General features: G+C 51.1%; 2 protein-coding genes and 1 non-coding gene across 13 annotated transcripts; 1 reads left to right on the forward strand and 2 right to left on the reverse strand.

Moving 5' to 3' along the window:
* Nucleotides 1-3,529: 3,529 nt before the first annotated feature.
* Nucleotides 3,530-4,844, forward strand: OST4 (oligosaccharyltransferase complex subunit 4, non-catalytic). Its single transcript, XM_077843808.1, has 3 exons — nt 3,530-3,686; nt 3,810-3,947; nt 4,593-4,844. Exon 2 carries the CDS (start codon nt 3,811-3,813, stop codon nt 3,922-3,924), a length of 114 nt encoding a protein of 37 aa, XP_077699934.1. The 5' UTR covers nt 3,530-3,686; nt 3,810; the 3' UTR covers nt 3,925-3,947; nt 4,593-4,844.
* AGBL5 (AGBL carboxypeptidase 5) lies at nt 4,693-23,013 on the reverse strand. Of its 11 annotated transcripts, XM_077843788.1 has the most exons (16): nt 22,868-23,009; nt 21,094-21,356; nt 20,674-20,845; nt 20,209-20,372; nt 19,479-19,656; nt 19,037-19,215; nt 18,157-18,613; nt 17,475-17,644; nt 17,011-17,146; nt 16,191-16,393; nt 15,380-15,594; nt 7,652-7,807; nt 6,468-6,574; nt 6,124-6,170; nt 5,584-5,714; nt 5,077-5,216 (listed from the first exon to the last, which is right to left on the reverse strand). In XM_077843788.1, exons 1-15 carry the CDS (start codon nt 22,901-22,903, stop codon nt 5,666-5,668), a joined length of 2,532 nt encoding a protein of 843 aa, XP_077699914.1. In that variant the 5' UTR covers nt 22,904-23,009; the 3' UTR covers nt 5,077-5,216; nt 5,584-5,665. The 11 variants fall into 11 exon arrangements, with proteins under 11 accessions (XP_077699912.1, XP_077699911.1, XP_077699915.1 ...); XM_077843786.1 differs by lacking the exon at nt 6,124-6,170 and having other exon boundaries at nt 4,693-5,216; nt 19,037-19,083; nt 22,868-23,013; XM_077843785.1 differs by lacking the exon at nt 6,124-6,170 and having other exon boundaries at nt 4,693-5,216; nt 22,868-23,010.
* On the reverse strand, nt 23,002-23,074 carry TRNAA-AGC (transfer RNA alanine (anticodon AGC)). The gene has a single exon. It is a non-coding gene; the product is annotated as a tRNA-Ala (tRNA).
* Between the last annotated feature and the right edge of the window lie 288 nt (nt 23,075-23,362).

Raw genomic sequence — 23,362 nt, forward strand, 5'->3', positions numbered from 1 at the left:
GACCTTAGTTTGGACTTATTGAGTTCAAGATCAGAAAAACGTAGCTCGATGGCAATAAATGTGCAGGAGATGGTCAGAGATGTAGGTCTTGGTTCTGGGAACCATGTGCAGGGCAATAGTTGGAAGCCATGAGCACAGATGCCACCAAATCTTCATTGTGACTCTGAGTGATGTACTTCTGAGGTTCTCTGGCCCAGTATGGGATCTCGGTGGCTGGGAGAAATGTTGGCAAAAGAAAGGATGAGTGAAAGTGAATGTTCCAACCCACAGAAATGGACATTTGTGGGATATTTGAAGGAAACAGTCCCAAGAGATCCTGATTTGAGAGCTGCTGAGAGTGGGCAGTTGTTGCACTGTTCCTGGTCTCTGTATCAGTTCTAGGCCCTGGCCCTGGCTAGAAGCCAAGCCACTTCAGGTGGCCCTGGCTGCTGCTGTTGAGTTTTCTCTCTTGGTTCTTGTGTACCCCCATCCCTTCAGGCAGCCTCTGACAACCTGCATCTGCCATCTTGTCACTGCCTGGTTGTCACTCTTTCCTTAGGTTTAAGGGGGCGCCTCCCTTAAGTTTAAAAATCTGTTATATTTTAAGTGTGTCAAGCCAAAAATGTTGGCTTTGAAATACAATTGCAGTAGGTTGCATTTCATTTAGTCCTGTAATTAGGAGCCAAGACCTAGGGGCTGACATGAATATTTGTGATACCTCAAATAAATCAGTGGCTCTGGGTTCACTGGGGAGGCTTGAGGTGTTGGGCAAGCAGGCCGCAATGGAGACAAAGTTTAGACAAAATGCACTGGTGGTGGTGGTGGTATTGACAAGTAGCCACAAATTTCCAAAGCAACTGACCAGAGAATTCCCAAGATAAAAAATGGCTAAGTCCTTGGGGGCACTAGGACAAGATCTATTTTATAACCTTTCCAAAATAGGGGATTTTCAAGGGCCTAGTGCCAATGGGAAATATTGGCTATGTTGGGCAACTAACTCATTCAGTCAGCCATCAGTGGCTGAGCAACATGCTCCTGAGGCTGGGATAGCCCAGGGCGCCTGCAGTAAGGAACATTTCTTGTCTAATGCCCTCTGTCAGAGAACTGAACACTGGGAGGAAAAAATGGAGAATAATATGAACTGGGCCTTGGGTTGTGCAAACCCAGATCGGAATTCAAGCTTGTGTGTACTCTTGAGCAAAAGTCCACTCCTGCTCAAATGCATACATGTTCTTTTTCCTTCCAACTCTTCCCACAGGTACAATACTTTAAGAACCAATCCCCTTTCCCAGGTCTTGTTGCTTTCTGATTTCTCAGCCTAATCCTAAACTCGTATCTTCTTGAAAATGTCACACAGGGACGCCTGGGTAGCTCAGTGACTGAGCATCTGCCTTCGGCTCAGGTCGTGATGGGCTTCCTGGGATCGTATCCCACATTGCGCTTCCTCTGGGGAGCCTGCTTCTCCTTTTGCCTATGTCTCTCCCTCTCTCTCTCTCTCATGAATAAATAAATAAAATCTTTAGAAAAAAGAAAAGAAAATGTCACACTAACTGCAGAGATTAAGTCCACATATGCCCCTTACCCCAATTCTCTCCTTCCTCCAATTCCCCCAAGGGTGAGGCTTTGCCCGTCTTACTTCCCACGTATTTTTCCATCCAAGCTTTCTTCAAGCTTTGTTAGTTCTTAGAGGAGTCTAGTTTAGTCCCAGGGACCATTTTTAATTTCGGTTCCTCCAGGCAGCAGGCCAAATGACCTATTCAAGGCTGATAAAGAGTCGCTGACCTAGGCACAGCAAATTCTGGGAGGTGAAGGACATTTCTAGATGGTTCCAAAACAAATCCTTTTCCTCTTGTCCTTGACCCTAGGATAACCCATCGAGTCCAAAGTTGGACACAGATTGTGGAATAGAGGAAAGTGGATCAGGTGACAGTTTTGAACCATTTGTAAAATCCTGGTCAAATCAATTACCTTCTGGGCCTCAGTTTCCTTCTTTGTAAAACGATCTTGAAGGCTCCCTTCAGCTCGGAAAGTCTAAGGTCAGTTGGTTTCAGGACAGCCTTGGAAATCTGAAGCACTTCCAAGGCCTCCCCTGTCATTTGCAGTCTAGAAAGCCTACTTTCCAGGGGTCTAGTCCTGTCTTAACAGTAGATCTAAGTGTCTGGTTGGAATTGGATCTGCTTCAAATTTCCAGGAGCCACAAAGCATAAAGTGTGTAATCCTTTAAGACCTAGACCCTCATTCTCCCAGAGCAGAGCTGGGAACAGACATACCACTCTGTGAGGGACATGAGGAAGTACACGACTGGGGTTTCACTATTGTGTGGAGGGGACATGGGCTTGGGATTCTAAATAGGAAACTTCTGGGAAATACTGGGTGGAGGCTAGGGGGTGAAATGGGGGAGGCCGGGGGATTACAGACTGCTGAGACTGAGCTTAGAAGTCTCTGGGCTGGAGCATGGACAAACTGTTGATGGTGTCAGGCCAGGGAAGCCAGCTCTGGGCTAGTGCACCCCTAGCTCATGGTGCACACAGGCAGCAAGACAGTCCCCTGCCCCAGCTGTTCCAGTCCCATAGCAGCTCCTGTAGTTGTCCTTGGCTCAGAGAAGCAGAGGCGTCCCCTGAGCCCTGGCCCCCCTCTACCGCAAAGCAACTGGCTTCCATTACCCCTGACAGCTCCAGAGCAACAGCCCAGCCCCCGGCCCCAGCCTGGCTCCGTGCCGTTCCCTTTTATGGTGAAGCTGAGGGAAAGTAAGCAGTGAGGGGGGGCGGGGGGGGGAGTAGGATCTCCCTGGGGCAGAGGGCTGTAGAGCTCCAATACTTCTCCCCTCACCAGAGACCCTCAGACATCTACCCAGAGTTTTCTTTCTCCCCAGCGATCCACTCTGCTCAGAACCCACAACCCCTCTGGCTCGTCCCAGCCCTTCCCCCCTTGCCCCTCCCTCCCTGCCATCCGGGGGGTGATTTCCCACTTGGCTCAAGTCCCACGGTTTGGGTTTTGATTCCCGGAGGGTCCGCCCTATTTCCGACGCCCACCTCCGGGGGTGGGGTGGAGGGAGCGAGCCCGAGTTAGGGAGGCACCGGTCAGATCACAGGCGGGATCGTTCCACTTGGCGGATGTGGGGGCAAAAAGGGGCGCACCGAGGAGAGGAGCACCCAGCCGCCCCAGCTCTCTCCCGTCTGCACCTCCTCTCACCCCCCTCTCCGCTGCGGGAGTCAGGGAGGGGACCCTGAGGGCAGGGCCCAAAGGAAGCACCTGGCTGGGCCGAGCCGGGAAGCGGAGGGTGGGCAGCGGCGCGGGGGGCCAGGGCAGGAAGGGGGTCGGGCCGAGCGTCTCACGCGGCCACGCCGCCGCACCCTCGCCCTAGCCGGCCGCTGGGCTCCGGGGAGGCCGCCACTGGCCGGCTGCGTCCCCTGCCGCGCCAGCTGCAGCCAGCTGTGGCCAGCTGCGCTCCGCGGGCCCTAGACGCGCGTCCACGGCTCGCCCGCCCCCTACGGCGGGCCGTCCCTCCGCGGCCCCGCCCCTGGCCCCGCCCCTTGCGATGCGCCGCGGGGAGCAGGCGAGACGGCGGGGCTAGAGAGCCCGTTCCGGCCGAGCGGCACAGCCGGAAGTGCCTGGTTTGGGCTTGCGCTCGCGCTACCAACTTCCGGGCCGGGACTCTTACCTCGAGCTACTGCGCAGACCGCGTCGCCGGGAGCCCAGCCGGTCAGGTGAGAGGCACGCAAGCGCGCTCCACGGCGCCTTGGCGGTGGCTGGTCCTGGGGGCGAGGACGGGCCCCGGCCTGGGCGAGGAGTGCGCCGGCTTCAGGCTCAGCCCCTCCTCTTCTTCGCAGGATGATCACAGACGTGCAGCTCGCCATCTTCGCCAACATGCTGGGCGTGTCGCTCTTCCTGCTTGTCGTTCTCTATCACTACGTGGCCGTCAACAATCCCAAGAAGCAGGAATGAAAGTGGCGCTTTCTCCGCCCCAGGTAACGGTCCGGGGCAGTAGCGCCCAGCCCCCGGAGAGTGGAGTGGCGAGGCCGCGCCAGGGCCTGCAGGGTTCGAAACTTCAAATCAGAAAGTGTCGGGCCAAGCATGATACAGTCCAGAACTGAGCCCCCTTATCCGCACACGGTAGGGAGTGCCTTTCAGTGCCCTGCCCTCTACCCGTTAAACTGCTCCCTGCTAGAACGGGGGCGAGTTTCCTAATCCTTCTCAGCCCCCGTCTTCATGGTACCCTGATGCCCAAGTTGGGGTTTGGATACAAGGAGGCACTGACACCAGTAGAAATAAAGGTGCTGAGGATGCTGTCTATCCAAGTATGAGGATTAGGGCTCTTCCCTTAAGTAGCCCTCACTTCTCTAAGGTTGTTTAGGCTTTTATTTAGGCAGAATGTGCGTGTGTGTGTGTGTGTGTGGTTGTAAAGATGGAGATTCTGGGGCAAGAGGCACTGAGTGACGGGTTGGCTACTGTAGACCCAAGTCCTAGAGAGAGGCGGGGGTGTGGGGGAGCCTTAAGTGTGGGTCTGAAATGTAAAGGGGGAACAGGCTGGATGGGAGTTGATGCCTGAAGGATTTCTCCAGAGGAAAGTTGCAGTATTTTCCTTACCTTGGGTCTTTCCCCCTCTTTTCTAGGGTTCCAGGACATAGTCTGAGGCAAGATGGAGGGTATGAGGGGCCTTCCCACTTCACTTCATCCCTCTACCCATCACAACATACAAAGCAACTACACCTGGATTTTTCCAAACAACTTTTATTTCCTCAAAGTCTTCCTTAACCCTATGGAACAAGAAGCTGCCACTGAGTAGGGCCCAGTATAGGAGCTTTCTTTTCTACTCCCTACCCCCAATATAAAAATATAGATATATATTTTTTGTGGTCCCAAAATCTTGTGCTGTGGGGGGGATGGGGTAGCAGGTTCCTGCTTTGTCCTGTCTCAAGGTGATGCTCTGCGATGCCTCAGAACAGCGTGGCTGGCATCCAAGAAGTTATGGTTGTCACATGGAATCAACAGCTGAGGGAGGGGACTAGCACATTCCTCACTGCGTTCCCCATCTTGGGGCTATATCCTGGACATCAAGGTTGAGGCATCAGACCCGGGGGGAGACAGTGAGTGGAGGAGATTTAGGGACAAAACAAACCTCAGGTTGGGCCAAGGGCCCCCCGCTGTAACAAATCCGGGACTGGGAGTCAGATAGACTACAGGAAATAGAAAAGGCAGGGGCAGAGCGGGGCCGTGGGGGCCCAGTCTGAGGCAGCCTGCAACAGAGAAGAGAGAGGAATCAGGGTTGTGAAAACTCTGCCCCTCTTTTGGTCTGTTTGCCAGGGGATGGGAGAGATGAGATGGGTAAGGATAGAGAGATTGAGTACTGCACAGTGGGCTGATGCTGGAATGAGCCAGCTCCTAGGCCTTAGGCCCTAACAAGAAGTTGTTTTCTTGTCCGCTGGAGTGAAGACAGGCCATGATGGGAAAAAAAAAAATCAGGGACGAGATTCTTAACGAAAGTACCTTTAGTCTTTGGGGGGTTAGAGGGTGTAGGGAAGGAAGAAAATTAACCTGAATGGCAGAAATGGGAGTAAAGGGACAGAAGTGAGGTGGGGTGAGGGACTGGACCCGGGTGCTCACCCTGGTGCAGAGTGGGGTCCCGGCTCCGGCTCACTGCTCTCCCTGGTCCGGGGTATAGGGGATGTGGGGCCCGCAGAGCCGCTCATCCCTCTGCAAGTCGGCGGTGAGCCCCGGCCCAACCTGGGCCTAGCCTGTATGGATAGGGGGTGGGCTAAGAGGCTGTATTCTTCCTTTAACTGTTTTGCTTCTGAGTTTCCTTCTAGAATTTCCATGGGTAAGAGTGTAGTATAAGTGTCGACAGTCTGACTATTCACTCCAAGTCTTACTTAAGTAGGGGAGGCAGAAGATCCATCATTTAATCTCCACAGCTGTATCATGGCTAACATTTGGCTAGACAGAGAAGCAGTGTATGGAAAGAGGTTGGAGAATCGGTAGATGCTCCCTCAGAGCCTTGTGTCCCTCAGCCCCTGCCAGAGCAGCTTAGGCTTCACCCATCCGGCCTCTGCCTCTACCCAGCTTAAGCCAATTTAGCTTGGGGATCTGGACTGAATTGGAGTTGGTGGCACAGCTGTTCTTAGGAGCAGCAACCAGATGTGTTACCTGGGGAATCCGGGACCCCTCCTGGCGGGAACTCGCCTCGGGCAGGTCTGGGCAGAAAGAGAGGAGAAGCTAAGGGCAGGGGCAGGCAGAGCCAAAGCTAGCAGGCTGAGGTTGGGTTATATCTGGCAGGGACATGGGTGGAAGCAAGAGACCTGGCTGAAGGGACTGGGGACACTGGACAGACAGAGGCACTCAGGCAGCAAGGTAGCTTTCTGATATGGTTGAGGGGAGAGGTTGTAAAGCAGTGCTGAGCATTTTCCCTCCCACTACCCAGATGAACAGTGCCTTGCTAGGCTCTGCCAGAGTTGTTTTGCTGGGGGCTGGGGAAGACCCAAAGATGTTACCTGCAATCGTGTCCTGATACAGGGGATCCGAGGTCCCAGCAGCCCTTTCCCAATCACCATGACAGCCTCTGGCTTGTCCCCTGAGGACATGAATGAGCAGCTGCTCCCTAGGAAACAAAGGAAACTGCTATCATGGGTAGTGGACTGTGGAAAAGGAGAGGTAACTTCCTCTAGATCAGGGTCTCTCAGTCCTGGCAATATTGACATTTGGGCTGGATAATTCTTTATTGTGGGCGGCTGTCTTGTGCATTGTTGAATGTTTAGCAGCCTTCCTGGCCTCAACCCGCTAGATAGCATATCTTCTCCTGCCCTGTCCCCATCAAAACAACCAGACATGTCTTTCAGACCTTGCCACATGTTCCCTAGTGGGTAAAAGGGCCCCTGGTTGAGAGCATGGCATGCTCTAGTCTGGTCCAAGGGCTGTAGTAGCAACTTGGAGCTTGAATCAGAGCCCACAGGGCTGAACTTCTCTGTGAATTTATAGACCTTAGAGCCTATCCCATCCAAATGAGTGTTTAAGGATCATATTAGTACCCAAGACTGGTGGATTGAGGGCTACCCATTGAAGACAGTTGACAGGTTGGGAGTAGCAGGCTCTGAGGGAATTAGAGGATGTTGGACTGGAGTCTTATGTCTCATTCCTATCCAGTCCTTTACACAGCTAGGGGTATAACTTAAAAGGAGACCAGGCAGCCTAGGTTTTATGTGGATGATATGGTTACACAGCATTTGCCGTGACGACAGGTGAAAGGCCTATGCCTTTTTTCGTTCTTCTGTTTTGTCTAATGTTGCCCAACTCCTGGAGTCAGGAAGCTCAAAGTAGCAGGTAGTCAGGTTGTTCAACTTTGAAAATGAGGATTAAGTGAGGTAATGTGCTTAGAGCAGTGCCTGCCACATAGTAGACACTCAAGAAATGGTAACTATTATTTTATTATTCAAAGACAGTTCCAGCTTCCTGTACAAGGACATAGGTGCTTTAGGGGTTTAGGATAATCCAGGAGGCTAACTGATGCTCCTGGTGTGCAGAGGGCCACCTTACATCAAGTCAAGAAAGATGTCCAGGTCAGGTAGCAAAGGAGCTGAAGGGACTGATTTAAGCCTCGTAGAGAGACTGGTCTATACCCTTGGTGCTAGGGAAGGAAGGAGGCTGGTCAACCTAGATTTTGGTGGCAGTGGGTACAGACCTGATATGCTGAGTGAGCTGGGCAGCAGACAGGAGCCCATGCTGTGTGAGGAGACCGGGCTAAAGCTAGCAGGATTTGGGGATGGGGCCAGGCTGCTTGAAGTAGGGCGATGGGTCAGTGGCTGCTGCCGCCGTCTCCTGTCCTGGCTTCGGGGCTCTGAGCAGAAGGGACACAGGAGATAAAAGGGCAAATAGATGAGGCCCTGGCACTCCACTGCCCTGCTGGGGCCCCTGCTCAGAGGATATCGGCTCTCAAGCTTGTCCTCATACCAGCACCCCACTTCAGAAGTAAATCTAAGATGGGTAGAAAGACCTCTGACATTTATCCCAGTTATCCAGGCCACAGCCAGCTCTTACCCACCTCCTTGTGGCTAACCAGCCTACTCACTTGCCAGTTCATTCTTCTGGCAGAGAACTCCCTGAGCTTGGCTTCTGAAACATAGCTCCTCTAGGTTCTCCTGCCTCTTAATTGCCCCTCTTCATCTCTTCCTGTCCCCAAATGCCAGTGTGCCCCCGCCCCCACCCCTCTGCCTCAGCCCAGTCTACCCTTGGTCCCCTCCTGCTCTGGTATACTCTAAACTCCCAAACTGCTTTCTGGCCCTTTCCCTGGAAAGGTCAGAGGTCTACTGGCATTTCTACTAGGTAATCTCTCATGACTCCAGCAAAACTCATTTTCTCCCATCCTTTCTTCTGTTCTTATCTTGGTGAAAAATGAACTAGAAACCTTGTTCATCTTTTGACTCCTTGCTTACATTTAGATTTGTGTTTAACCAAATCTGGACAACACCACCTCTGCCTTTGCTTGGATTTCTTCTTCATTCTCCCTTGCCATGGCCAGTGTCCAGAAAGAGGTCTTTATCTCTCATTCAGGCTTTTAGGGAAAAAAAAATTCCTGCTGGTTGCCCTACCTCTTTCCTTTTACAATCCATCTTTCTCACAGGTGCCTGAATGAAAAATCATTTGGTTTCAGGGAAAGGGGAGATACCGAAGGTCTTTTTTTTTTTTTTTTTTTTTTTTTTTTTTTTTTTTAAATTTATTTATGATAGTCACAGAGAGAGAGAGAGAGGCGCAGAGACACAGGCAGAGGGAGAAGCAGGCTCCATGCACCGGGAGCCCGATGTGGGATTCGATCCCAGGTCTCCAGGATCGCGCCCTGGGCCAAAGGCAGGCGCCAAACCGCTGCGCCACCCAGGGATCCCCCCGAAGGTCTTTTAAAGGATAAATTCTCAACCTTTTCATTTTAACATGGCCTTTGGCCTTTAACATGGCTCCATCCATTGTGGATTCAGTGAACCCATCATTGGTAGGATGCTGACTTGATCCTTCATACCTTCCACTGTAGCTCCATGGCTGCTAGTTGTGTGGCTCATCTGCAATGTCTGTCCCCTCTTCTAGTCAAACTTTACACGTCCCATCTCAGATGTCACCTCTGTGAAACCTCCTTTACCATCACAGGTAGAATGAACTGTTCTCCCCCCTTCATTGTCCTTGGTTCACTTGGGTAGTAATTGTTTTATGGTTTTTGTTTCCTTAATGAAATAAGTTAGTACATGTAAAGTAGTTATGATAGTGCCTAGAAGTAGTACTCAATAAATCTTAAGTAGTATTCTACTTGGAGCTTGAACCTCTTGAGGATAGAGACTTTGTCTTTTCCAGTCTATATGTCCTGGTGCCTACAAAATTCTGCCTAGAGAACTAGAGACTTTAGTAAAGTCCTGAATAGCAAATACCCACTGTAGGCCACAGGCTGACTCAAGAATCTCTCTGAGTTTAAGGACATATGCTTATAACCTGTGTGGCAGCTCTCTCTGGTTCATATCTTGTGGCTAAAGTCTCACTGCCACAAGCTCTGAGAGCAGATGGTGGCTGGATGGGGTAGGGAGGCTTTCAGGTTTGGCAGGCCCTTCCTCATCACAGAGGGACAACAGATGCCAATTGCTCTCAGACCAGATGAGCTGTTAACCTTCATGGAGCTGAATTCAGTGGAGGTCCCAGGATGCCAGGTGGCCCCCAACAAAGCAACATGTATTGGACAGAAAATACCTCTAATTCAGAAAGTAGGTGACAATAACCATCTTGTCCAGCTATACTGTGCAGTAGCTAGCAGTGACAAGGCTACTTTTTGGAAATCCCCAACCGGATTTTTAAAGATTGATACTGAAATGAATAAGGAACAGAAGAAAGAAAGAGATTTTAGGAGAGAAGCTATTTTGGCTCTGAAAAGTTTGTTGAGATGCTGAGTCAAGAGTCAAAAGTAGAGCCAAGAGTCAAAATAACCAGACCTGTCAACTTTACATCAATAATAAACAAACCACAACAATAAACAGACTGTACGGTGCTAATAAGAGGTGACATAGCAGTGAAGGACAAGAGAAGTCAGAGATTCATGGCTTCAGGCAACCTGAAGTCTCTAATCACCACCAATGACTGAGAAATAATGTAGAACCCAGACCTGGGTAATTCTTTAGTAAAACAGTGATAATTAGGATAATGTCCAAATGACAGCGCATAATAGGCAGAAATGAACGTGAACTGGATGGAAATGTGGGTTTCTAGAGGGTCTGAGGAATACCTATACACAGAAGTATGCTGAAATTATGTTAAAGGATGAAGCCTCACCCACCCAGGAAAGGTAAGAAAGAGGGCAAGTAAGAAAGCAAGTGGAAGTTTTTGGAACATTTGTAGGTTGTAGCAAGAACTGAGTAGCGCTCTAGAAGTTAATGAAGCAAAACAGGCGTGATGTAAAAAATGTCCGCCTGAATGTAGGTATTCTGGGAAAGATACTATGGATACAACTCAAGAATCCTGCCCCTAATGAGAGTTTAAGGAAGGGAGACCAGTCTGGTTTAGGAGAGAGGCCTAATTTTGAAAGAATAAGGTATTTAAAGATAGCATTTTAACCCACACTTAGACTGTCTTAAAACCTGGCCGGGCCTGCCTGTAAATTTGGCAATGTGAGCACACAGCCTAATTTCTCATGTTTTGACTTTTGTCCCTGGTATAATCCAGGCCTACTCAGTCCTCGAGACTGTTTAAGGGAGGAGCCCTAGCTCTGTTTTATTTCTTGGTTCTAAGGTAAAGAGTCAGTAGCTTAAGGCTGAGTGCAGTGATATGTGAATCAGCTTTGCTTCCAGAGGTTGTGAGACTGTACTTTATTGTAATCAGCTAGAGATTCCATTTTGGAATAGTTCTAGGGTGAAGGTCTGAGGTAGAGGCAGACTGCCCTCACTGGTGCAGGAGTCAGAATCAATATTCTAAAAGTCTCATGACTTAGAAGAGTGGTTTTTCTGGCTTGGGCCTGGGTCTTGCATCATCATCCTGAGACATCTTTGGAACTGTCCCTACGTGTAGCACCTTAGATCTTCCCGAATTGCTGGGATGATCACAGACCTGATTTATGCTCTCTGAAGGGTGGAAAGGTGAGATAAGTATTTATTTGGCCCCCTGCTTCTTGCCTTTTATTCATTCAACATATATTTATTGATCATTTAATAAGTGCTAGGTGCTAAGGGAATAAACATGTTAGGAGACATTACCTGCCCTCAAATAAGCTTTAATCTGCTCTCTCCCATGAAACTAGTGATGGTGCTCAAGGCATTCTTCCTATGTCCTCTGAGTCACTTTTCAAAGGAACTTCCACTCCACGGTGGGACTTGAGCTGCTCTGCCAAGAGTGGCCTGGCAGCTGAGCCACGGCATGGAGGCGGCCAGGGAAGAGTTCTAGTAACTACAGTGGATGTGCCAGAGCTGAGAGGGAGGACAGTGGCGGTGGTAGGATGCCAACTGATGGCCTCCACTTTGACGTCATCCCTTGTCGTTTATACCAGGATCTCGCCAGGTAGGCCAGTTTCAGTTATTGAGTGAGACTTGGCCTGAATCCAGGGCCAGGACGAGAATAAAGTACCTGGGGTGCACGATCTGAGAAGGCCTTGGCCTGACCCTGATCCTTGGGCGACCCACTGGCCTCACCTTCATCCTATGCCCTGCATAACTGCTAGGAGAAGCTGGCTGACTTAGCTACTCTCTCTCCAGCATGCCTGCCTTCGAGCTCTGTTTGTGTCTCCTTTTGTACCAGTATCTTAGGGGCTTTTGGCTTCCCTGACTCAGTCATTGGACTAGCTATTCCTTTGCCCTTGCCCTCTTCTGCAGCAAGAGCTGCTGCTAGCTCCTGCTGGATGGAAGCCTGACTGCAGAGCCAGGAAGGTTGCTGCTCAGGACCTGTTGTGCAGCTGGGGGAACTAGGTAAAGAAGCTCCTGTCTCTGCGGTCAGAGGGTGGTGGGGGTCAAGGCTTCATCGGAGTCTCTTGCAGCCTACTGTCCCAGGAATATTCCCGTTCACCTGGAGTTCCCTTATACGTTGGCCTTCTAAAATGCCACTCTCCAGCTTTGAGGATAGGGCCTGAGATGATGAGACTAGTCTCCTGAACCTCTACCTTAAGCTTCTGGCTGCTTAGATCTTTTCGGAAATTTTCTGGATAGCCCAGTCTCACCCTCTGTTTTAGCCAATAAAGGACAGTCATGAATTAAATGTATAGTTAAGTGTGATATTATTTTTATACATTAGTGGAAAAAAATATACTAGTTTACAAGTCAGAAAAAAATTTTTGTTAAGTCACAATCTCAATTTTGGGTTTGGAAAGTATAGCTGCTTTATAGTTAGGTCTCAGAGATAACGGGAGTTGTGTTCTTCCTATCTTAGAAGACACAGTGCCTGGGTGTGGCAGGGGCTAAAGAGCCGGATATGTTGAACCAGGAAATAGTGTAAAGCTACAAGACTGATCAACTGGACAAAGTTGTTTTTCTGAGGGTTGGTTGAAGATGCCAAGTCCAAATACAGTCTGCATCGCAGGTCCCTATCCTAAGCCAGGGCTAGTCTTTTTTGGAGTCCTATTAGGGATTGTAGGAATTGAAGCAGCAAAAATTGTAGCACCTGAAGTCAAGATTCCAGCACTCTGACCTTTCACCTTCTTACAGTATTCCTGTTTGGTATCATTAGTAACCCCCTTTCCAACCCTCTATGACTTTAGACACATAGTTTGTCAGGTCTTACAAATATTTACCCAAGTCCCCACGTGTCTCTTATTCAAGCCAGCTCTTTTTTTCTGCTTCTTGGCTCACTGACCTGGGGGGACATTGCTTATCACTAGCTTTACTTGAGTTTGTTGATGATGCCTAGATCCAACCTTTTCTGCAGGCTGATTTTTCTGCCTGCAGGATATCTCCATATAGAAAGCCCACGACATCCAAGCATGTCTAAAATAGATAAACCTAGGGGCACCTGGGTGGCTCAGTGGCTGAGTGTCTGCCTTTGGCTCAGGTTGTGATCCTGGGGTCCTGGGACTAAGTCCCACATCAGGCTCCCCACAGGGAGCCTGCTTCTCCCTTTGCCTATGTCTCTGCCTCTCTCTGTGTCTCTCAGGAATAAATAAAATCCTTAAAAAATAGATAAGCCTCAGCACTTTATTTCCAATGTCCTAACATCACCATGATTCTTTCCTTTGGCCTGTAGCCTTGAAGCTTTTAGTTGGCCCTTCTTCCACCATCATTGAACCTTGCCGCCTCTATTTCTGATACATATATTCACCTCCTTGCCCGTCCCTGGTACAGCCATTAGTCATCTCATATATGAACTATGGTGAGGATTCCCCTCCCCCTGCCTACCTGATACATAGAGTTCACAGGCTGCTCTTCCATAAATCTTTTGTTCCCATCATCCTCTGAAGCACACAATCATTGCAGTATGTCTTAACTCATCATCTTTGTTTTCAAGACATTTCAACTTCTTCCTCCTACCTCTCTTCACCTACTTTCTGTGCTTGAAGGGCTTGGCCCTTTGAGCCAGCTAGGTATATTTGCTTCTTGTCCTATGTAGCAGTGCTGGTCCTGGCTACCATTCTCATCTCTGGAATGTTTTTATCAGGCTGTATACTACCACACATTCTTCAAAACCATTTCTCAACTGAATGCTCTTTGCCTGATTACTTTTGAGTTTATCTAGGATGGTGGCTCCTCAAGTCCCATGTTATAATGAGTGTGTGCTTCTCTGTTCTGTATACTGTCTTGGGTCTGTTTCCTGTAAGGAAATACTTAGTCCCAAATATGCCACTTTCTCTTAGCTATTTGGGGGAAGTAAAAAAGACACGAATACATGTCCCTCACTGAAGGAGCTTCATACAGCACTCTGCATTGGGGTGGGGGTGGAGCTGATAATAAAATACTGATTAAAAACTGCCTAGAGTCCTCCGGTGAGGACCTGGACTTGGAGAGGACTCTTTCCTATTTCTCTTTTGTAGTCAGGGAAGGGGAATTTAGGATGCTGACATTCCTTACCAGGAACTATGAGTAGAGAGATATGAGAGATTGACAAAAAAGAAAAAAAAGAAAAAAGGACAAGAAATTAGAGGAAGTTTGAATAGTAAAAAGTATGAATAACTCAGCTACTGATAGCTGTGAAATCCTGGACAAGTGACCCTTCCACAGCCTCTGTTTTCTCACCAGAAAAATGGAAACACCATCCATACCACAGGTCCTTGTGAGGATCAAATGAAATATATACGTAATACTGTTTTGTTCACTGTTTAATGCTATTTAAATACAGGGCATTATTCTTTCATACTGTCCTTCAAACACAGTGGACAAAAGCATCCTCTCCCCATGGTGGGGAGAATCTCAAGGAATGGGGCTTGGAACATACGTGGGGGTAACTGCGTTGCTTATCAGGGCTAAAACGTCTTCCTGGTCAACGATGCTCAGGACCACTGCTCTCTCCCCTGTGGCTGCTCTAACCAGTGCAGTCAGATTGCCACGCCCACTGGCCCAATGTGTGCTTCTGGTCTGTACCAGGGGAAGTGCTAATGAGGACAAGTGCAGCCTGAAGACCCTGCAGGACTCTTAGCTCCAGCTTACAAAAACCTCCATGTTCTTGCAGGATTTCTCCAGCCTAGAGGCCATGTACAATACTGACTTGGGAGTTAGTGTTCTAGAAGTGGCACTACAATGATCTCGCTGCACCAAAGTCAGAGTCACTCCCAAGGAATGGTTCCATAGTCCTTCCTCTTCTTTTCCCCTAAGGCCCACCTGTTTCTGTTACACATTTGAACCCAGAATCTCTTATCAGGCAGGGTGTCCTCAAGCCAGGCCTAGGGGTACTGATACCCAGTTGAGTGGCTGTGGCCACTGCTGGATGAGGCCAGACTGTTGCTTTGTAAGCCTCAAACAGAAGCTGTCTGTAGTTGTTCCATTTTTCTGTGGAAGAGCTGGAATCCTCATACCGCTGAGTAGGCTCTGAAGCCAGGAACAGTTTCATCCCAGAGAGACCTTGAATCGGGGTCTCCGGCTCTATATCGCTGCAGTCTGCAGTGTGAGGACATTTCCTTATACTGCTCCCTACAAGACAGCCTTGGCACCATCCCTGATGTGGAGGCTCTGCACTGGAATGTGGCCCTACTTCAGCTTGTGTTTTGTCCCTGGGGATCCCCCTGCTCCCCAGCATGTGCCAAAGCCCGGGTGCCCAGGACTCCCGCCTGGGCTATGCACAGTACTGCTCTGGAGCTGGAGCTCATGGCGCAGGGAACACCAAGGTCGCAGGAGAGGCTGCAGGTTCTGCTATAAACTAATTTTATTGATTCACCCCTTGGTCCCAGCCAAGCGTATATCTTCAAGCTCTCACTTCCCCCAGCAGTGCCCCAAACAACTGAACACCTGTTGCAGGGGCTCCCAGACTGGCTTACCTCTGACGGGGCCCAGCACCCGGTGGCTGACCTTTTGAGTGCTAGAGCCCAGACCTGGCAGCCCTGTAGGCCGACTGCCATGAAAAGGAAAGCTGGGGGAGTTCTTCATCTGTGGAGAGTTCTGTTGGCTGCTGCTGCTGCCACCAGCACTTGTGCCAGTGCTAAAACTGCGTGCTCGGCTCAAGGGATTTTCAGAGCAGGAAACAGGCAAGCCGCTGCAAAGAAGCAGATGCCAGTTAACCCTGGGCCAGGGAGGTTGTGTCCCAAGGCTTTCCCCATGGTCTGATGCTCAGTAAAGCTTCACCCCTGGGGTAATAAGCATAGGGACTCACTGCAAGGGAGAAGGGAGAAATTTGTGTCCATGATAGTGTCTAACCTGGGGCATACCAGCTGATCTCAGAATGCCTCAGAGCCCTTGTTCACACATACCTGTTCTGCAGAAAGCGTTCTAAGAGCTATGGGGCTCTCTGGGCAGCTTTAACTCTCGGTGAGCTCCCCACCTTATTCCTTCAGTGTCAGCCCTTGGACCTGTCGTCACTCCCAACCGCTGGAAGCCAAGACCCGCCCCCACCTCCATCGCAATTAGATTTAATTCTGTGCAGGGCTCTGGAGCAGGAATCCCCTGACCTGGTTTTCAGATGCCTAGGAAGTATGTCGCTTGAGGTAAAAGGGAAGAGGATCCCAGTTTCAAAAAAAAAATGCATTAATCTTACCAATTATAATTTACTCTGAAAATATTCCTTGGAACTCCTTGCTCTAGAGCCCTGTTCCACTTTCCTACCCTTTCCTCCTCCCGCCCTGCGGGTCTTACTTGGTACTTTTGGGTGGCGTGCGAGAGCCTCTCCTCTTGCTGACACTCACGTTCACAGTGCTGCTCAGGCCACGGCTGCTGCGCACGTGTTTCAGCATCCAGGCACGGAGGTTCGTGAGGCTGCTATGCTCTGACAGTATGATTCGGGGCCACGGATTGCATTCGGCCATGTCCAGAGCTGCAATGGCCATAGCTCGTCCCACCTGTGGGGAGTCCCACATGGCTCAGTGTCCGGGCTCCCGCCCCAGGCCGCGGTGCTGGGGTGGGTCGCAGCGGAAGAGAAGGCCAGGCCAGGCCTCCATTGTTCTCAGTGGGTAACCTACATTTTTGTGCCAGTGCTGTTTATCTCAGCAGAGCGAAAGCTGCTTCCTGGACTACTGCTCGTTTTGGGCAAGAGCAGGTAGGTTTTCTGGCTGGTACCAGGAAGGGGTACTCCCAGCAGGAGAAGCCGTTTCCATCTCTTCTATAACCTGCAGCTCTTTCTACCTTTCTTGTGTGCCCCAGGACCCCAGAGGTCAAGGCCAGTGTAGAGGTGATGCTTGTAAGCCCAGGAAGCAGGAAGATAAGCTCAGAGGCAAAGAATCTGACTCAGATGTGCTGGGGGTTCTCTGTGGTATAGGGTGAGAAATAGTGCCTGCTTGTCCTCTCAGTACCGTACGGTCCAGGCCTGCCCCTTAGATTAGCTGAAGAACGTTACTCAGTGGTGAGATGGTGACAGGTGGGGAGCCTCTCTTCAGAGGACTGGAGTCAGGCCACAGGAGTAAATGCCCTTCTGGCCTTGGAGGTTCCCCCTTTCACCACGCACCCCACGTATCCATACCTGCTCGAACAGCTCCACAGTGTATCTGGAGGGGAAGGCCGGCGGGGGAGGGGGGCTGGCACGCCCGTTGTCATGGCAGGCGGCAGGGATGCTGTTCACGGAGCGCCCCGTGTTGTAGTTGCATTCAAGTGTGTAGCTAAGACACAGAGACTTTATTAGTGTCCTGCCTGGACAGAGTCAGAACAGAACCATCCATGGGGGACAGCCTAGGTGGTCTAAGAAGTAATCGCTTGGAAAAAAAAAATGCATACAAACAAAATGCTAAGCCCTAGCCTCAGCACTGTTATCACATACCCAGGAAGTCCCCAAAAGACCAGAGTCCCAGACTAAGGACAGTGATGCTAATGGCAAGCCTGGCTTTTGAGAAGGCTTGGGCTACACCCCTGCTCTTCAGACAGTCCAGACTGGGTGTTGTTTTCCTTAGGGAAGGGGCTTCATCAGCTGCATCCCAGCTTCCAGCCAACCTGTGGATTATCCCTGAGGCTTTGTAGATTGCAACTCGGCCACTTCCCTCCTTAGACTGGCCATCTCTGCGGTCTCGGGCATACATGTTCTTCTCTGAGAAATTGCAGCCCTGGAAGTCGAAGTGTGCTGAGTTCAAGGAGATGAGCTTTGGATACAGCATATTTTCCACCTGTTTGGGGGAGGAAAAAGGCAACTCAGGAGAGATGGACAGAAGGAAGAAATGGGCAAGGAAGAGATGGCAAGCTGGGGACCATGTGACTAAACCCACGGTGGATACCATTACAGCCACTGGCAGTCGGCAGTGTTCTTGGAATTCTCACTGTATGCCTGATGTTATTTCCAGGTGTTGGAAAGGTACAAGTCCACCTCCTTTTAAGCCCTTAGCTTCTTCTCTCCAATAGTGCAAATTTTTTCCTTTTCCCCTGGTTTCCTAAACTCTAGAATAAAGACTACAGCACTGATAGCTTGACCTTCGTTCAGAGGTCATGATGTAATACCTGAGACACAAAGCCCCACTGCCATCCCTTCTTTGCCCTTTGAAGCTTGTTCAGAGGCAAGAATACCTCTTGCAGCCGCAGGCCTTCCTGCCAAAAGGCCACCTTCCCTCTGTCCGTGGCCTAACCTTTATCTCTTGACGTGCAACAATCCCCACACTCACATGATACTCTGTGGACCCCCTACCTGGGTGCTCTCATCACTAAAGTTGTTTCCATACATGAAGCAGCCCCTTTTGGATGCATGTCCGTGCAGGTCCACATAGTAAGCGACACCACTCTCTTTAGGGGGGATGGTGTCGGGGGCTGGCTGCTCAAGCTCAGCAGACTGTTGTGGCATAATCCACACACCGCTGGGCTTCTGCTCTGCTGGCTTGGTCTGTGTCCAGGCTTCAGGGTTGTCCCCATCAGATGCATGGCCAAGGTGACCTTCGTTTTGGAGATTGTTGGCCTTCTCGAGGTCGGAAAGGTGAGCATCAGGAGGGAGCTGAGGACTGTGCTGGTGCTCAGAGGGACTCGGGGGGTTCAGACGGGAGTGCACGTGGTGGTAGAGAAGCACAGCTTTGGCCCCATAAATGGCTGGGTGCAGGACCGCATCAGGCTTCAGGTACTGACGGTTCAGATTCACTCCACGTGAGTCTGTGCTGTAGGAAGACAGGGACTAGAGCAGGGTCGAGCCAGATGGGCCAGGGGGGAGACGTGAGAGTGGATGAAACGGGGGCCATGGTAGACCAACTTACAGAATGAGGCTCAGGTTGCATTAGGAAGGAAAGAATTGAGGACAGGCCCTCTCCTTGATCTGCTGTCACCCCTCCCCTAGAGACCTAAGCACAGCTCCCTCTATGCAGGTGAACCTGCAGTTATTCTAATTCTACTCCTTCCAGAGAGTTCCTCATGTGCCACATTCCTTCTCTGGTCCCTGGACAACGAGATGGGCTTGTCCTTGTTTGGATGCAAGAAGATTGGGAATACAAAAGAAGTTAAAGAAGAGGCTGACAGTATTTCACTGAGATAGAGGACACGAGGAGGGCTGGGAACAATCCTGACGGGCTGGGGAGGCTTCTTACCGGTAGTGGCCCCGGACCACACCATCAGGGTTCAACATGGGAATCAGCTTAAAGACAAAGAGGCGACGCAGGGTTTGAGCCCGGGGGTCATCAGGTCGAAGGATGAAGTCCAGAAAGCCATTGAAGACAAAGCTAGATGGAGTCTCCCCAGGGTGTACCCTACTGCTTAAGAAGAATATCTGAGGTGGAGAGGAGAGCGGTCATTAGGCCAGTTACTCTATAGGTCCACTCTAACAGGATACTCTGGGCTGAGGGGAGGCAGGGGCGGGCAGGAATAGCCACTGGATTTCCAGCTGGCTGAGTCTGCAAGTGGAGTAGAAGCGGCCATGCTTGCCTCCCAAAGCAGACTAAGGATACCCAGAGATAACATGGCCTTAAGCTATCAGCAGGGTCTGAAGCTAAGGAAAGGCCAAGGTACTATCTTTAGGCTATTCACACTCACCCTCTTGCCTGTGAAACAGAATGGTCGGGGGGTGCCGGTATCAGGAAATAGCTGCTCTAGGCGGGGCTCTCGATCTTCTTGAAGCCCATGGCAGGAAGTGATCGTTAGCAGATCTACACGAAGTCCATCCAGAGAATAGCAAAGGATCTCCCGATGGTAATAGATGGTATCCAGGGGGCTGTGGGGACAAAAATCATTAAGCCAGGAGAAGTCCCTAAAGTCCTAATGAGGTGAGCTTTATCACCAGCCTAGGCTTTGTAGGATCTGGTCTTTTACCCTACCCTTTGGGACCTTATAGTCCCTTGTGATGTTAAATGAAGCTGAGGATTCTGCGTTGCTAGAATGCAGAATACAGGACAGGATGAACTTATTGTTTTTTCCCCAGTTTATGGCTCCCTATGATAGATCACTTTGTGTAACAAGGGCTTGTCCTCTGTTGGGACAGAAAGAAAGGTGTGCTGAGCAATGGCAGTGCTGAGTTCTGGATAGCTGATGGGAGCTGGGATATTAAGAGGCTTGAACTGGGCAGGTGGATGAGTAGAATGTAGATAGTGATATGGTGAGATCAAGGTCATATACATATTTGTCAAAGGTACCCAAAGTCCCACATTCTGTACAGAAAATAGAACTGGTGATGTTTTGTTTTAGGGCTCCTGGGGAAAGTTCCAGAAGTAGTAGAGGTGCTGTCTGGTCTAGGACTGTATGGCATGAGTAAGGATGGGGTCGGCACCTGCTATGGGTAGGGTGGTTCTCCAGAAAGCGCTGGTCTAGCTGGTTTAGCAAATCCTGGCAGTCACTATAGGAGAAGGGGTAGCAGAAGGCGAAGAAGGTGGTGGCCCCACGGCCCTCCACGAAACGGTGTACAAAGGATAACACAAACTGCGTCTCTGTCATCTGAGAAGCAGAGAAGGAAGAGGGAGAGGCCATTGGTGTGAGAACGAAGATCCCACTGGGATCACCAGGAACTGATCTTACACCCTCAGCACAGTGACCAATTTCCCTCCCTCTGGGACTTTCCATATGACAGTTGGCTCCTTCTAGGCTTCCTGAGGCAGGGGCTTATCTTGGACTCCAGCAGATACCAAAACCTGGTGTGCCGTCTGGCTGGTACTCCGTATCGAGGCTCACTCCTCTTTCCTTTCCCTCCTCTACTTTTAGCACCCCAGTCTGCCTGTCCTCCTCATGGAGAACTTACCTCGAAGGTGGGCCGATCTCGAATGCGTTCCCAGCGCGGCCGGGTGGGCAGTGTGCGCACGAAGGGAGCCATGCCCTGGGAATACAGCTTGCTTTGCTTATTCATGTTCATAATGTTGATCTTGATGAGTTTCCCTGGAGTTCCTCCCCGGACACTGAAGTAGAACCAAGACCTGAGGGCCAGAGGAGGAGAAACGGGTTACTGTAGACTGAGGTTTGGAGTGAGGATATGTGGGACAGCTAGAGCAAACGAAATTGGGGAAGGCCTGTTCAGTTAAGGAGGAGGCAAGGAGAGAAGGAGTGTAGGGAGAGGGAGGGTAGCGATGGTGTAAGCTGTAAGAGAGCTAACTGAGCATGGAGTTGGGGGGACATGACATCCCCTCTTTTTTCCTCCTTCCACCCTTTACTGCTTTCTTCTTACCTGTTCCCATTCTCAAATTCTGTTTCAGCACAGTCTGGTCGGGTCCACACGTTGAACTCATAGTCAGGGGAAGAGGCAATGCTGCTGATGGGAGCTGATGCCCCCCCACCTGCTCCTCCTTCCCCATCGCTAGACACAGATTCCACCTTCTCCACGTGGGCTAGGTTCCCTGAATCAAAGCGAGAACTGAACAGCAATCCCCCACAGCGCAGCTCCATGGTGAGGCTGGGAAAGCATCCTCCTGCCCACTCTGGCCCTGAGAGCTGGGGGAAAATGGGGGGTGGCGTAGGAAGGAGAAGGAAGAAAAATGAAAACAAGTGTTTTGGGTCTCCCAATAAAGCTGTTCTTAGGGAGTGCCCTGAAAAGCAAGAGGCTCTTTCCACCTCAGAAAAGGGAGACGTGGCCTTCCAGCAAAGGCTAAGAGAAACCACTTTTCTGTCCTCACGCTAAGGGTTATAACTGACCTAAAAGGACCCCATTTTACTACAGCTTGGCTGTTCCAAAATGAACTACTCAGTGGCTTAACTATGTTGAGAAATGCTAGATTCGAAGCTTTTTGCAGCCCGAAGGTTAGAGAATAGTATTAGAGAGGTCAGATTTTCCAAACCTAGCCCAGATACACCCACCATAACCAATGGCCATCTTGAAAGTTGGGCCTTTCTGGATCTCTGGTTCCTAGAATGGCTCCTTGCTCTCCAGCAGCGTGGAGCGGAGAGAACCAAGTTCCAAGTCTCTCCACTCCATCCTCACAAGTACTGACCAGGCATTTGGTCTGTTGCTCCCCTGAGCCCTGGAAGGGCTGGTTCTTTCTTTTCTTTTGTTACTACCTTATGCCTATTATGGAAGAAAACTAGAGAACGGCGGCCTCTGCCAAGACAAAAGAAACCGGGCGGAAGGCACCTGCTCACCTGGAGACCGTAGCTCAATTCCAGTTAGGGCATGGGTCTGTTTCTAGCCCCCTCCCGCCCTGCAGAGCCCCGGAGTCCCTGAAAAAGCTACGAGGGCAGTAGCTGTGGGTGAATGATGGGTGTTGAGCACCCCTAGAAAAGCGGCTGGCCGAGACCCACTTGGGGGCAACGGGTGAGTTCTCGCCCCGCGACCCCGACACACCCTCGCTTCACACTGACCGAGCTCGCCCAGGGCAGGGTGGGGCTCGGGGGCACGGAGGGGCGAGACAGACTCACACTCGAGGCGGGGAGCACCGGGGGCCAGGGCCGCGGCCGCGGGCGTGGGGGCGGGGTGGGGGTGGGGGTGGGGCCGGGGAGGCTGGGGCGCGGGGCGCGGGGCGGGGCGGGGCGGGGTGGCATTCCAGAGGGGCTCCGGGCTGAAAGGGGCTGACAAGGGGGCGGGGCCGCGGCCGGCGGGGCCCGCGCTCCACGCAGCGCCCCTCACCTCTCTCGGGGCCGGCGATCCCGCTCCCTCTCCCGCTAGCGAGGCGCCACCTCGGGCCCCGGCACCCGGGTCCTCCACCCAGGACCCAAACAAAACCCGAGCGCCGCGGTGCCGGGACCCCGCTCTGCCAGGAAACAAGAAGTCCCTCGCCTATTGGCCGTGGGTGCAGCTGGCTACCCGCCCAGTAAGGCTCGCTGCCATTGGTCAGCGCGCGGGGGTTCCCTCGCACGTTAGCGGGTACCTGAGCCAGTGGCGCTTGGGGGCTCGGCCGGCAGATTGGGCCGGAGGGTTCCATCGCATCTTCTCGGAAGACGGTTAACCGCCTGCCCGCCGGGAGGAGAAAAACACAAAGTGACCGGGAAATAAGTTGTAAAAGACTCACCTGCAAAATTAAGGGACAGCGTGCGAAGCTAATCATCGAGCACCGTGTTCCTCTGTGTATCACAAAACACCTTCCTGGGTCCGCTGATCTCCCGCCGTTCAGCGATCCTCTGATGCACGGGGCAAAAACCTGAGTGGAGGATGCGGGCATCGATCCCGCTACCTCTCGCATGCTAAGCGAGCGCTCTACCATTTGAGCTAATCCCCCGCCTGCTGCCGCTCCTCTTCCCTTTGCCTTACAGGCTTCTCTGGGCTGGCCGCTGACCCGAGGATCGACCGGAATTCAAGACGTTCATGCAGCAGAGTATAGTAGGATCATGGGCAAGATTTTTGCAACGCAGACATGTAATAATCACACGTAAGCAATAGTTATACACATCGTCGCATCTAACCCGCAGGAGCGCTGGATTGGATCCTGCCCACGTTACAACTGCACTTGGGCTTTACCGAACATCTGCAGTGCTTCTGCAAATGCACAGCGGGCCTTGGAGTGAAA

Source organism: Canis aureus, chromosome 12 (assembly GCF_053574225.1).
Source record: "Canis aureus isolate CA01 chromosome 12, VMU_Caureus_v.1.0, whole genome shotgun sequence".
Classification (NCBI taxonomy): Eukaryota; Metazoa; Chordata; class Mammalia; order Carnivora; family Canidae; genus Canis; species Canis aureus.

Coding starts and splice junctions, on each gene's coding strand:
- OST4 (XM_077843808.1), top strand. CDS start 3,811: ATGATCACAGACGTGCAGCTCGCCATCTTCGCCAACATGCTGGGCGTG.
- AGBL5 (XM_077843785.1), bottom strand. CDS start 22,903: ATGATTAGCTTCGCACGCTGTCCCTTAATTTTGCAG. Junction 17,147..17,474: donor GCCTCAGGGATAATCCACAG/GTTGGCTGGAAG, acceptor TCTGTGTCTTAG/CTACACACTTGAATGCAACT. Junction 16,394..17,010: donor CTGTGGAGCTGTTCGAGCAG/GTATGGATACGT, acceptor GACTCCCCACAG/GTGGGACGAGCTATGGCCAT.